This window comes from Rousettus aegyptiacus, unplaced genomic scaffold, assembly GCF_014176215.1.
Source record: "Rousettus aegyptiacus isolate mRouAeg1 unplaced genomic scaffold, mRouAeg1.p scaffold_m13_p_10, whole genome shotgun sequence".
NCBI lineage: Eukaryota > Metazoa > Chordata > Mammalia > Chiroptera > Pteropodidae > Rousettus > Rousettus aegyptiacus.
Window position 1 is genome coordinate 97,039,020 of NW_023416285.1, and position 15,243 is coordinate 97,054,262.

Sequence of the window (15,243 nt, forward strand, 5' to 3'; positions counted from 1 at the left end):
GATAACATTTGATCACATTCAATAAAACTAGAAATGACAAAACAGATAATAAAACACTCCTACTCCTTGGAAATTTTCAAATGCTTAAGTAACATTTGGATCTAAAAGGAAAACAAAACAAAAAAAAGCAAAATAATACCTAAAAACTATGAAAATTAAAATGACATGTCAGAACCCATGGAATCTCACTGAAATTAATGCATGGCTTTAAATGATTGTATTAATTAAAAAGTTAGAATAAACAATAAATTAAGCACCCGTGTAAGAAATTAGAAATAAAACAAAAGAAACCTTTGAAAAGCAGAAATCTGTAATTAATAACAATAAAAGCCTACAATGATGGTGCAAAAACAGAAAAATACAGAATTAAAAAAATATATCCAAGAGCTAATTCTTTGAAAATAAATAGTTGAACTATTAACTAAACAAGGAAAAGGAGAGAAAGCACAAACATACAAAATATGGAACAAGGGAAGCTAACTCCAGATGCAGAGGAACGTAAATTTATCTCAAGAGGTGACTTAATTTAGTTTTGTCAAATAAGTTAGGAAATCTGGATGAACTAATAATTTTTAGGAAGATATCATTTCTCAAAATGGACTTTAGACGTGTCATCGAATTTAAACAAATCCTAGGAGAAATCGAGAAGAAGAGCAAAGAGCTCTTCTCCCAAAGAGCAGCAGATCCAGATGTTTCCACAGAAGAATCCCACCCTTTAGGGCCAATGAATTCCAATGCGCTATTGCAGAGCAAAGGCAAAGAAGGAACGCTTCCAATTTCTCGCATGGAAATAGTCCGGAAATGACACCCAACAGTCATAGCCCAAAGAAAACTGTAGGCCTTCCTCACTTAAGAATCTCAATCCAAAAATCCTAAATAGAACGTCAGGACAGCATTGGGACAGAAATCCTCAGTCCTGGAATAAGGTTATTCCCAGAGCTGTGGGGATCCGTTCCTTTTTCTTACCCATGATTAGGGGGGCGGAGAGGGTGGCTTGTGGCAGAAAGACAACGTGCTCGGGCCTGGAGTGTTGAGGCTAAGTTTTTAGGCAGAGTTAAAATGCCGTTAATGGAAAAGGAGAAAGTCGTTCTCTGGATAGGAGATGTTCATTGAACATTTAAGAAATAAAATGAGTTTACTGAGTGCCTCCGATAGTTTCTGGCTTTCTATCAAGCTGGGAAGCAGAAAGGGCCGGAAGAGCAAGGACAGAAGGCGTCCAGGCTGGGTGTCCCCACCCCTGATCAAAGCACAGGTGGGTGAGCGAAAGCCCTGACTCTGAGGCCCAGAGCCTTGGGGACTCTTCAAGGGGGAATCTGCCGTCTGTCAAGCCTCCCTCATCCCCTGGACGTCCCCAGTTTGCAGGCTGTTTACTGCCACTGCCCTCCCGCCTTTGTGGTTGGAGTTTTGTCCATTTCCACATCATTAAGTCACGCACTGACAGACAACGCTCTGGTTTACAGAACATAGACGCGGTCACTGCCACTGTTTGGGAATTTTCTAATTTAATTCTTAGGAGGAAACCTCTTTCCTCCTCATCTACGAGTGCCTTAGAAATACCATTCTTGCTTCTTCTCGTCAAGAGTAACTAATATTATTCTTATTCTACGCCCTGAGAATCTGAGGCTTCCTGAGATGGAGAATTGCAACCCAGGCCGTGCCATTAGCAGGCGAGATGAACGGACTGTGAAGAATCAGATGAGGGACAAGACAGAGGCCCAGGAAGGAGGCCGGTCCGGGCCAAACGGCAAACGCCCCTAGTGACTCCTAGTGAAACAAGTTGTATGATTTCTCTCCAGTAGCGCTCAGCAGCCTGGAGGGAGGAGGGCAGAAAGCAGATGGCAGAATTAATCAAAAACTAGAAATGAGCATGGCGGATGTTCTCAGAAAGAGATAAAAGAGATGCTTGGGCTGGCAGGAAGTGGCTAGAAAGAAGCACCGTAGCACACAGGACGGACAGAGATGGGAGGAAGGCCAGGATGAGTGAAAAAATAAAAAAGTAGGTGATTCACTTGGAGGAAAACATGTTAGTTAAGATGAGAGTTTGATCGCAACGATAATTTGACCAAAGATGATTATTCCCAGGGACTGCGTGTGTGGCGGTACTTTCGACATACCACGAAGGATGATTTTTGTTCATTTTTATATAACGCTAAGCAGTTTTGTCCGCTATAAATTTTGTTTGTTTGTTTTTCCCCTCTACGTTTTCTTCCTTTCTAAGTTATTCTCTACAGTAATTCCTGCTCTGCGATGTTTATTATAGCAAAAAGTTTATAAACAGGCTAAATAGTCAACAGTAAAGACAGTGAAATTCAATTATGTTGGGCGACAATTTATATGGAAGAATGTCATCGTTGTTTTAAAAATATGTAAATCCATACAGGAAAAGTATCTAAGGAATATTTGCCAATATGATTTTCTCTGTATAGGTAGGATAATAACAGTTTTGCATTTATGTTTATTGCTTATTTGTACTTTTTCCCAGTAAAAAAAGTTTTTAAGTATGTAGAAATTTCTAAATTTTTTTTGAAAGTTTTGATTCATTGTCTACAAATTAATGTCTGTTCTGCTTATTTGACAAGATGTTCCACACATTTCGAACTGTTTTGGTCAAAAGCTAATCCTTTCAATAAGAAATGTACTTCTTTAAACATATAATTGTGCATGTTTTATGATTTCAATGTGGATTTTTTTTTTGATGCCGAGTTTACATACGCACATACCTAAAATGGCCGTAAAACTACAAATTTTTTTTCCCCCTTTCCAGGAGTGACGTTCCCACTGTGGAAGCGGCTCCGTGTGAGAGCGACATCTCTCTGGGGGTCCGTTATCTCTTCCATCCTGCCGTTGGGCGCCATCCCCAGGGTGTGTGGGCAGAAGCAAGCCTTGATCCAGAACTTTGATTGTGAGTACAGCTTTGAGTGACACCCTTAATGTGGTCCTCGGGGTGTGATCAGGTCATCAAAGCTTACGTGGCAGGATCAGGAAATGAGTTTATGCGTGATCAGAGGGTTTCGAGGGATTAGTAACACTTTCGGCCCGCCCCCCTCCCGCCATGGGGCAAAAGCTTGCACAGAATGGTGCCGACGGCTAGGCACAGAGGTAAAACATTCACAGAATGGCAGAGGAGAACTGGCGCCAACCAAGCGCTGGGGGTCTTCGCATAAATCGTCTCATTTATCCCTAAATAGCCAACGGCACTCGTGGTATTACGGACAGCAAACCGAGGCTCAGAGAAGTCAAGCCATTTGCTGCAGGCACACGATTAGCAAATGACTGAACTGCGATGAGAAGCCAGGTCCGCCCGCCTGTCTGAAGTCAGTGTGCTTACCACGTTAGCATTAAGCTGCCTCCTGATGAGGGAGCAGTTTCACTAGCCAAGCAAGAGAAGGGTGCTTGCCCGAGGTGCCAGCTCTGGTGCCCCAGCGTGGGGTGCTCTGAGGTTTCGTCTCTCCACGGCCACTCTGACGAATGATGCCATTCATCCAGCACTCTGTACCGGGCTCTGGGCCGAGCGATGTACATGTATTATCTAATTTGGTCTTCATAAGAGCCCTGTAAGGGAGCTCTCATCATCCCCGTGTACAGATGAAGGAATGGTGGTGGAGAGAAATTATTTGCTAAATTAATCCCTAACTTCCTGAACCCAGAGCTTCGCAATCCCAAAACCTGTCCTCTGAAACCCGACGCCTCCTTCCACTAAGGAAACAGGAGCAGAGCCCAAGCCGCCGGGCCCGCCGTGTCCAGGAGGGAAACATCCGTGAGGCCAAGGCGGCGATTCGGTTCTCACGCTTCCGCAGGGCTCGCCAGCCTTGGACGCCGCCTGAGGCTTTACGGAGTTCCGTCTGGGAATTTCGGAGCCCAGTTTCTCAGAAACTTGTCCGAGATCGGGATTATCGTTCGGGAAGGTAAGAACTTCGACTTCGAACGCCAGAGCCAAGGCGGCCACCTGCGACCGAGCTGCCATCATCTCACTGAGACCAGTGTGGGACCCTGACTGCTTTGCCCCCCCCCCCCCCCGCGCCTCTCCCCTCCGTCTTCTGGGTGGCCCGCTGGCTGCAGCCTGCTCGCTGGCCCTGGGATGCTGAGCTCATTCGCTCCCCAGGAAAGCGCTTCCCCCAGAGAGCTCCATGTCGCGCTCCCTCACTCCACCCAGGTCTCTGGCCGAGTGTCACCTTCTCATGGGGGCTTTTCTTGACCTCCCCACCTACAAAAAGCACCCTCTGCCCTCCGCCTTTGTCATGCTTGACTCACCTGCACTATTTTTCTTTGTAACACTTATCGCCATGGGACATTACACGACATGTTCATTTATTTATTTACTTATCGTCAGTCCGCCGCACCAGAACTTAAGCATCACAACAACAGCCAGGATTTTGTCTGTTTTGTGCTCAATAGAATGCCCGTGCAATGTGCCTGGCGCACAGTAGGTACTCAATAAAGGGTAGCAGTAACGAAGCGCCAAAAATGAGCTCAGTCCAAAATGAATAATTCCATTCTTTGTATGAAATAGACAAGTCACCAACATGAGGAAATATGGGTACCGAGATGAGAGAGATGAGTTTTTCAGAAAAAGACAGATAAGTGAGAAAATTAGAAATTAGTTTTATCTTCACCATGGTTGAAATTAATCTAACCTCAACAGATGGCAATCTCATCATTTATCAAACAAGAAACAGACTATTTCATAGTGGTTTGGAGAGGGAAAAAAAAAACGAGGTAACTGAAACAAAAAGTTTTGAACTTCTCAGAAAAACTGAACTTCATCAATTCGAGGTATTGCTAATACCCCATCGGGCCCTGAGTGATGATGAAACAAAGCCTCGGGTTCCATGAATTTAACCACTTGCTAATGTCATTTCTTGTTTCTCCAGACGGGCGCCTTTGTTCTATTTTAATCCTCTAGGTGCCACATATAAAAAAAAGTTTCCCTATTAGGATATATTCCTCTGGCCCCATTACCCAGAAATTCCCTGTCGTATTTCTGTTTTGTTTTGTTTTTATTTTTATTTATTTTATTTTGTTTCGTTTTGTTTTCTCGAGCTCTGAAACTAGAAATCGTTGGAAAGAATTGTGAGGGAAAGAACCGGGAGCTTTTACGGAGGGGCAAAGTGGCCCCAAACCTAAGCAAGCGACACGCGATCCTCCTCCCTCCACCCCCTCCCTTGGGCCTCGCACTCAGAACACAGGGCTGCCCAGCTCAGCTTACGGAGGCCTGTCTGATCCTAAAAGGACAGCAAGTCCTGAGCTGAAGCGAACCCCACGCTCTGCTCCTGAGAGGAAGGAGCTCACATCGGCTGGCTAATCGTGCCCAGTTCTCTGGGTTCACGGCTGAGGACACTGACCTCCTGCCTAAGAACTGGAGATGCGCGTACAGTCGAACCCTCTGTGACACGTCACGTACTCGTGGACTCAGATACGCCACGACCAAATGATGATGCTCCTCCGACCCGATTCTGTGGGCAAGAGCCTGGTGAAAACCGGCGGAGGCAGGCGCCACGTTAATCTTGCTGCCCACGACCGGAGCTCTAACAGGAGTCTCCACGTAGCCATGCCTTCGACAGATACTTACCGAGCTCTGTTATGAGCAATGTGTTGGGCTGGGCCCTGGGAATAAAAGGGTGACTGAGAGGCACTTGCAGCCTCTGAATGCAGGTAGAATCTAGTTGGAATGATCGGTCACGTCTCCGGAGACCTATAACACAGTTACACATTTGAAAACGCCACGGGCCATGGAATAGTGGTGTTGTTTAAGACAGGCCTGGGAGTCTAGAAAGGACGTCACACCCAGGCGATTGTGTGAGCATGGGCATGACTCAATCACGATGACATTCGATGTCCTCATCTCTAAATGGCAACAGTCCCCTGACCTCTTCCAGAAGCTGTGGCAAGTCACCGAGAGAGCGCACGTGAGTGAGAACGCAGCACGCTGCCCGCCACGCGGTGTGTGTCTAATCGATGCCGGTGACTGTCATCGATGTTGCCGGCAGGCAGAGGTGTCATTTCCCCATGGAGGGACGAGGCGAGGTTCCCTTTAGGGGGCGGCACTAGAGCTGGCCCTCGGAGCTTGTTAGATTTGGGCGGATGGGTTTGGCAGAGACAGCCGAGAATGGAGGAGGTCACGGTGGGGGCTCAGTGAGAGGCTGGTCATTGTTGTTGGTGGTGGTGGTTGGTTTTTCTGTAGCAAAGACAGCATGAAAGGTGACAGCGGAGAACTCCCGTTGCGGAGATGGGCGAGCGCACATGACGACGGGCTCTGGATGCCGGGCTAAGGAATCCGGGCTCGGCTTCACAGACGTCGTTAAGACTCTAGTTCTGGGCGAGGGAAAAAAAAAACGACAGTGTCCTCTCCCAGGATCTCCCGGGCGCGCGCAACAGACAAATGGGTCCCTGGGAACGAGACGTTGCGACAGGGGGAGTTGATTCATAGTGGCGCTTGGTTTCCCACAGTGCCCGCGCCCCGTCGAGTAAAGCCTGGTGGAAATCACACACTGCAGCACTGCAGCCCGGGGTCACAACAACAGGAAGCACCTGTCGGTTTCGCAGAATTCGCAGCGGCGTTCTCTGCGCCGGTCTGCGAGAAAGAAGCCTGTTTGTGTGGCGCCGACTGGGCCAAAAGCGGACGTTTGTCACCCACTTCTCGGCGATGGAGGCACCGATCACGGCGGAGTCCGTTCACCTCCCACCACCAACGCACTGAGGACCTCCGCGCCCCGACTTCCCCTCACTGGTTAACTTGTTGGGGGCGCGGGGAGGCGGGGATTAGCCACCTGACAGGTGGCTCTCAGTTAGCTGGGGGCTCGCCTGCTCCTCGGCCCCTGTAATTAGATTGTGGGCTCCCTGAGAGAAGAAGCCCTAGATTTCCCTTTGCATCTCCAGACCCTGGGCCGAAAGCTTTGCTCCCGGATTCTTAACCTGCCCCTCGTTGAACTGAATGAATTACAGCAAAGGGTGTGCCCACGGGGGTGAGGAACTGTGCAAAAAGATAAAGTAAAATCAACGATGTGACTTTAAATAAAGATTTCAGCCTGTATCCAAAAGATAATGGCCCAGAAGCCCTGGGACGCCGTAGGCCTGAGACGACAATCTCTTCCTGAACGGAACAAAAACTTCCATCGTGGAAATCACGGGCTCTCGGCCCCGCCGCTGGTGGTCATGCGGTCGTCAATCCAGGAGGCGAAGAGGCCTCTTCTCTTTGGAAGTGACTCCGAAACCACGGCCTGGCGCATAGCTCTGCTAGAGGAAAGGGGTGTGAGATGAGAGCGAAGGGCCCCCCGGGAAGGCGGGGTGGGGCTGGTGTCTGTCTAAAGGGCCCCTGCGCAAGCCGGCAGCCACGTCCCTTGCGGAGGGCCCGTCTCTGAGCGTCCTCAGAGTGGGCGCACGTCTTAATTTCTTAGCTCGCCCCCATGTCCCAGCGTAACGCTTTAGCTGTTCAGTCAACGTTTGTCGATGGATGACCTGACGGAAGTGAGATTGCCGTCTTAGAGTTTCGCCTTTCCCTTCCTTCGACTTCCCTGGTCGAGATGCTAGTAAACACTGAAACGCCCAAAAGGAGAGCAGCAGGGAAGGAAAGAGGGGAGCCCTGCGACGCCCCAGCTGAGCGGGAGCCGCTCCGAGAACGCCGTGCTGGGCGTATTCACGCCCCCTCGAAGCCGGTTCGGCCCCAGAGGTCGCGAATAAAAAGTGGGAGTTTTAGTCAAGATTTTTGTAGGACGCTATCCCAACCTCTTCTCTGCCCCTCTCTCTCTCTCTCTCTCTCTCTCTCTCTCTCTCTCTCTCTCTCTCTCTCTCAACTCTACTTCTCCATCGGCCATCCACTGTTTTTCTCTCTCTGTAGCAATTTCGCTCTCTCTCGGCATCTCCGCTGTGCGTACTCATGCCCTCCCTATCAACTACACCTTGAAGAACCGGTGGGTTAATACCTGAAAATGGTAATAAGTGGATTCCATAGAGAGCTCATCTTAGCCATCTTCAGTCTCCGGTCCGACGTCGTCATCCTCGATGACCGCAAGCTGTGGTACCCCATCACCGAGCGCGACTCGCCAGCTCCGACTGAGTTCACTTTTTCCGTATCTTGCTTCCTTACCCCATCCTTTCTGTTTACTTTTCATTTCTGTATTCAACCATCACGGTCCATTCCTTTCATCTTCCTTTCACGGGCGGAATCGGTGCCTCTTGGGACTAGAGGCATTATCGAGATGACGGCTGTCAAGCGGCGGTGACGAGTGAAGAGAAGGTGTGAACGACGGTGACTGATTTCTCACCACCTCGTCCCCTTTCACCTGCTACTCCGTGACCCCCGTCCCCTACTGAGACTCTGATAAATAGAAACAGTTTCTGTCACAAGCTGACTGTCCATCAGCGGGGGGAGGGGAGAGATGGGGGAGCCAAAGTTTAGGATAGCCCGGATGATAAATGCAAAAATTAAAGCGTCCATCTTCCAGGGCCATCCGATACGGGGGCGATGAGGCAAGAGCCAAGGGGGACCGGCTAACTCCCATGCGTCAGGGGTACCGCCTCCCCGCCACTCACCCAGCCTCAGCCTCCCGAGCCCCGACTTAACCGGCTGTCGTCTGCCCTCATCTCCCGCTGCCGGTCTCTTCGTTTCGGTTGGCTAGCATCTTCACCAGAGCTCACAAACTCCGTTCTCTGTATAACGGGAATTAAAACCTGCATTTGTCCTTGGCAAGATATGCTGATGTCAGCCCGCCTTGCCATCCCAACCCGCCTCACTCGGGTCCTTACTGTTTCTTGCCTGGAGAGCATCTTGGCATCTCTAAGCGTGTAGTCTGGTCTGACCTTTACTCTCTCCTACTCGCCGCGCCAGCTCGGGCTCATTAGGATGTCGGCTGATCATGTGCCACCCCTGTTTAGACATCTTCAGTGGCTCGAGTCCAAACGTATTCTGTGTTTCGAGGTCCACCCCACTCTAAATCCACTGCCTGTCTACACGACTCCAGTTCTGGTGAACCACGGACCATGCCTTGCCGCCTCCGTATCCACCCACCGAGGCTACACCCACCCGGGATCTTTTCCCCTCCGGAATTTCTATCGTTCTCCTTATAATGATTATTAGTGTTTGTCAACTTTTACTCTTAGAAAATTGTCTCAAGCAAAAGGTAAGGCAGCTTAGGTTAGAAATTTCTTGTCTGATGCAAAGAACAGTTTCTTCTGAGAAGTAGCAAGCATTTCTGACAATAACGGTTGAACTATTTCCTGACGAGCTTAGACTCAGCTTGCACGGCTGACCACCTGCCCTGAGAGGAACTCAGTTACCGTCCGCCAAACGCTCATTTCTTGAACCTAATCTACCAATGTTATCTAGCTACCTTTCTTCCTAAGAAAAATATGTACCTACCAGGAAAGATACCTTTGAACAGGTCTTATTGGAAAGTACCTTCTTGTTTGAAACAAAACTTTGGCATGTGCTCACAAAGAATTTGTCTGAAATTGCTTTAATATATGCTAGTTATATTTTTATGCATATGCACCTTAACGAATAGCACCGGGACGCCCATATGTGCTATGCCCTGTGTTAGGTGACATGAGTTCAAAGATGTGCTGGGTATAGGCCCGTCCTCTAGAGCAGGGGTCCTCAGCCCCCGGGCCATGGACCGGTATCGGTCCTGGCCTCTTAGGAACCAGGCCACACAGCAGGAGGTGAACGGCAGGTGAGCGAATTAAGCTTCATCTGTATCTGCAGCCGCTCCCCAGCGCCAGCATCACCGCCTCAGCTCCGCCTCAGATCATCAGGCATTGGATTCACACAGGGGCACCGGTCCCCGGTGCCACAAAGGTTGGGGACCACCGTTCTCTGAGGCTCACAGTTTGGCGTGGCAATCTTTAATCTGTGGTCTTCAGACACTTGAAGTTCAAAGCACCATGACTTTTCTGAAACAGCCTTCCAGCTCACTGGGCATGTGCTGACGCATGGTTTTTTTTTTCTCAAGGAAAGAAACTGCAGATTCCATCGGACCCTCGAAAGGGTTCTTAGCCCCGCCAAAGGTTAACCACCAGACTGGAGGAAGAAAAGGCGCATAAACGGCGAATTGCAAGGTCGTGCGGCAAGCACCATGACAGAGTGAGGACAAAGGGTTAGAAAAGGCCACCTGGAGGGCGTGACAGGCAAGTGTCTTTCTGTGTCAGCTGCAAATTCATTCAGGGCAGCAGGTTTAATGGACATATACATATTCACACGTACGCACGCACATACGCAGCTGCAGCAGATTATGTACAGCTCAGGACAAAACAAATCCGCTTCCTTCTCCTTTCCCTCCATCCTGCCCGGCACCATGCAGTGAAACAGCAACTCAAAAGATCAAGGTCAGCGAAGACTGAGAACTAAGACTGAAAGCTCAGCTCAGCACACGGTAAAAGTCAGCTAAGTCACCAGTCCACCTTAGCGCCAAGAGTCGGCCCTCCTGTCTCGTCTGAAACATCGTGTGGGCTTCGTGACATGGTATTTAAAATGTTTTATTGATGTGAATTTAAATATTTTATAATTGCAACCAATTAAATACTTAAAGGTATTCGTTCTGCTGGTTTTCTTGTGGTCCTAGGTGTTGCTTAGCTACTTGGTTCATGTATCAAATTAATGGTTATGTGCAACCTAAAAATAATATTAGGAAGAAACCTTGAGTAACATGTCAAATGATTGAATCATTTGGCTAGATTCGTTGTTTAAAGCAAAATGGTAAAACATTTTCGATCAGAAGCTCATGAAATGCTGCTGTCGTCGTCGTTGTTTTTCCCACTTAGGAAGCGTCGGACTGAAGCTATTATGTCCCTGCAGCTGTTCCCGTGCGACCTGAGAATCGCCGAGGCGCTCCGAGCGAGCCCGCCGCCCCGTGGGAAATCACGGACGCGGGCACACGTCAGGTTCGCTGTGCATCAAAACCAGTTATATCAGGTAAGGTGAGCTAAGCCGCGGACACGAAAGATCCAGCGATGACGTGGTTTAACGTACAGAAAAGTTCGCTGCGCTGTTACCTGGCGGAGCGAGGCCCGCGCCCAGGCTCGGCTCGCAGGTGGCTGTGCTCGGGCGTCTGCAGCACGCGGCTTCCGAGCCGCCCCGGCCACAGCGCCCCCGCTGGCGGGAGGGAGAAAGGCAGCGGTCTGCGTCACACGGCTAGAGTCTTCCTGTCGTCGTGTCTTTATGATATTACGGTTTAATGAATGCCCAACGTTTATATCACGCATTTTTTTTTTTAGGCGAGACAACCCCCGGTTGACCTCACGGATTGCAAGGATCTTGTCAGCTTACGATCCCTTATTTTTAAATATTTTTACGCCTGCAGCACCTGGTCCTCCTAGGTGGTCTCCCATCCAAGTACTAACCAGGCCTGCCCCTGCTTAGCCCAATCAGACGGGATCGGGCTTGGTCAGGGTGGCGTGGCCAAAGCACGCGATTTTTCAAAGGCGGCCTCTGATACGGGGCTCTGACTCAGCAACACTGCTCATAAAAAGTATATTTATTTGATTAAAAAGTCACTATTTTTGTTTTAATGATGCGTATGTCATTTTTCGTAATAAGAATGTAAAATAAGATATTTAATCTATTTTGCTAATATTTTATAACTTTGTTACTTATAAAATAAAATAGATTTAACTCTTCTAATTATTATGAGAAGACATTTAAAGAAGTTCTATTGTAAAGCAAAAAGACTCGTGATTCAAACTTTGATTCTTTTATATAGTGATGACTTAATCCGTAAGATTAATTTTTGCTGTCTAATCCAAGTACACCTTATGAGTCCTGGGTAATATTTCTTTGATCCTTGAAACTTTTGTAAATAAATATCATTAAATTTAATGTTGCTTTAACTTCATAGAAGAAAAAGAAACTGATATCAAACGGAAGATATTATTACTTTCCGACAAGAAATATCAATTCCTAAGATGCTTTAGAGTTTAAAGAAACACGAAGCCCTCTAAAAGCTCGGAGGCCGTGGTGGACTTGTTGCTTCTTCGTTAGGTCCGTGCTCACTCTCCGCGGTTGTCGGTATTTCACATTTTGTCCCTTTACTGTCTTGCTCTTGAACAGTGGGCACGAGCCTTCCCCTTCCTCCATTTCCGAAAGCTTCCGGGCAGAGCAAAGCAAGGCAGGCAGCTGTGGTGTCCAGGGCAAGGCGACGCAGTAGCCCGGAGTGGGGGTGTCACAGCCCCAAGGGGCAAGAAGGTGTCTGCATGGTGAGACAGTCCAGAATCGGGAGTCGGTGTCCAAGCGGAGTGGAACAGTTGTCCCCACATGGAGCAGCCCAGTGGGGGACATCGGAATCTGGTCAGAGTGACAGGGGGTCCACAATGACCTGCAGACAGGCGGGGGCTATCTGAGCCCCAGTGAGTTCACGCATGCCGCTGGAGGCACAGGGTCCGGAACCACGCAAGAGGAGGAGGTTGTCGCCAAGGGGACTGGCCCAACACATGCTTGCAGCACCCAAGCATGGTCAGAAGGACACCCACAGGGGCACGGGGGCAGCCTGGAGAGGGGTGTCAGAGCCTGGTCAGGGTGAGGAGGCCAGGAATCCACAGGCGGGGCAGGGAGCAGAGGGGACCCATGTGGGGAAGGCGGTGGCATCAGAGACAAGAGGTGTACAGGGGGACCGACTACAACGTAAATAGACTGGGGATAATGGGCACCAGACGTCCCACCGTCAGAGAAGCGAATCGCAAATGTAGAAAAGGAACGAACTAGACTTCTACCCCGTGGTGTTAGATCGGAATTGGGATGTCAGGTGTGTCTGTGTGAACGCGCAGTTTTCAATATGTGTAGATGGATGTAGAAATAAATGTGGATGTAAAGTGGGGTGTGTGCGTGTGTGTGTGTGTGCACATATATTCTGTGTGCATGTGTGCACATATATTCTGTGCCATCTCAATAGCAATGAGCATCTCTTGGCTTCTAAGGACTATTTTCCTCTAAAAGGAACCGGGGCTCCTTTGATAAATGGCTGACTGCAGGGACTAGACACCAAAAAAGCATAAGATGAGAAAGAAAAATCGTTTAATGCCCCCAAAGCTAGCAAGTCCTCAAAGAGTGCTGAGGACATATCAAAGGGACACAGAGCCAGCTTGAATGGATTCCCAAAGGACAAACAGGAGACAAGTGGGGGCTTCAATAAATGACACGATAGATGGGAACCCATCGAACAAAACAGAAAATCGTGAGTCCGTCTAGATCTAAGTTAATGAATAATTGGAAAGTTCGATATGTGATGGGATATTAACATCGCACCACAAAATATTTGTTCCAAAGAGGAAAACGGTGACTTCAAAGACAAGGGGGGGAGCACCTAGAAGACACCTCTTTACTCAAACGATCGGCGTCATCGGTGGCAGGCCAAAAGGTGCGATGATGAGAACACAGCAACCGCTTCCGGGTTAGTCCTGCCAAAAGGCAACACCTGAATCTCATCATAAGGAAACAAGAAAGAAATCAGACTGAGGGCTAATCCGCAAAATACCTCGCCTGCAGCTCTCAGAAGCATCAGGTCACGAAATCAAGAAAAGACAGAGAACATTGCATCGGCAGCGACTCTCAAGTGGTTTAGGGGAGAAAAGTTCTTTGTGTTATACTTCCGATTTTTTGATACATTTGTTTCAAAAGCATACAGTGACAAGCAACTGTGGCTTTCTACAGGGATGAGCCCCGGGGTGAACAGAACTGCTGTACTCCAGACAGTTGAAAACGTTTCTAGCCATAAGTTTAGGCTTGCTCTGGGATCTTAAACGGTAATCCTGTCACGGTTTGAAAAGTGTCCCACTCTGAGAGAGAGACGAGTTCGCCGTTTTTCTCTGCAAACTCTGGTACTTAGCCTCCTGGTTCGTTAGTGGAATTCCAAGGCTCGTGCCAGAGGTGGCTGCTTCGCTGACGGAAAGTCACAGGTAGAGAGAATACATGTTGGAACCGTTGGCCGCCCACATGGTCTTCCTTTTGTCGGTATCTTTGCTTTCATCCTCATGTTTTAACAATTGTATTTTACTCTAACAAGATGATTGCTAACGGATAGAATTTCTACGCGGCAAAACAGAGTCACCCATTTCATGAGAATCAGAGGTAGCTCTGGCAATAAAACAAGAAAGCGAGTTTTAATTTAAAAGTTTGAAACCAAAGCCCACTTTTCATAAGAGAAAGACGCATCTGGAGGCAAAATACCTTATAAAATGACAACTCACATTCGGGAACCCGGGACGTCCTGGCGAAATGTGCACGGTCAGCAGCAGTTAGGCACCTTGGGAGATTATTCATGGATTCTGAGTCCGGGCCCGTCTGCTGCGCCCCCTTCAAATATCCGAACGTCGGAGCCCCCGTCCCGATGCCCACCAGACTTTTTTAAAAGGATCGGTGGTCAGACGGCTCTAGACAATTGCTGAGGCTGCCCCCGCCCCACACCCCATGTGGCATCTTCTGCCCCTCGGGGAGCTGTCCGTTTGGGGGAGTCCCCTGACTTCGCGGTGACGTAAGCGTATGAGGCGACCACTGCCAAGAACTGCTTGCTCACCTGTCAGCGGCAGGGGAACCCCCTTTTCTGTTCTGAGTGAAGCTGCAAAAGGACACGTCAACCAAGCCCGATCCTTCTCACCAACCCCAGCCCACACCTCCCAGCATCTGAACCTTAAAAAAGCCTGGGTAAAACCACTTCCTACATTCGAGACGAAGCAGAGACGGCCAGGCACAAGTTCCTGGCTGAGCAGAGGACAACTCGGTGGCAGAGATGAGGGGGCGGCGAGGACGACGGCCCGCGGGGACTGACCCCCTCATTCCCCGCCTCCCAGCACGATGCTGACAGGAGGCTGACAGGAAGCCCAGCCTTCTGCAGGGGAAGGCCTCGGCTTCGCTGCCCCAAAGGGCACAGCCTATCCCGCGAGCCAGGAAGATGGAACCAGGCTTACTGATGTGGAGAGTCTTCGCACTCATTCTGGTAACGGACGGCGTGATAGGTAAGCGGTCACGGGCGCCCTCGGGATCCTGAGAAGGCTAATGGATGTCACTTCTCCTCAGCCGTAGAATCACCGAGGGCACCTAAGTAGAAGGTGCAGGGAAGGAGGTTGAGTCCTGGGCTCAGGTAGTGCCTCAACTGTATCCGATCTATACAGAGAGCTTGAGATGGTGGCCTCTCCTGTCACTCAGAGTCTTTGACAGCGAATTCTGGAAAGAACAGAGCGGTCTGATATTTAAAGGTCGACACGACCCTGAGGAATGAACAGATTCCTCAAGAAATTCTCTTTTATTTTCCAGTGGGTTTA

The 15,243-nt window shown here is 49.1% G+C and overlaps 1 protein-coding gene across 1 annotated transcript in view; it reads left to right on the plus strand.

Moving 5' to 3' along the window:
* The first annotated feature begins 14,655 nt into the window (after positions 1–14,655).
* Positions 14,656–15,243, plus strand: part of IL2RA (interleukin 2 receptor subunit alpha) — a 39,228-nt gene continuing 38,640 nt past the window's right edge. The window contains exon 1 of the mRNA XM_016136427.2: positions 14,656–14,937. Coding sequence (XP_015991913.1) covers positions 14,874–14,937 — 64 coding nt within the window. The 5' untranslated portion in view covers positions 14,656–14,873. The remainder of the gene's footprint in view (positions 14,938–15,243) is intronic.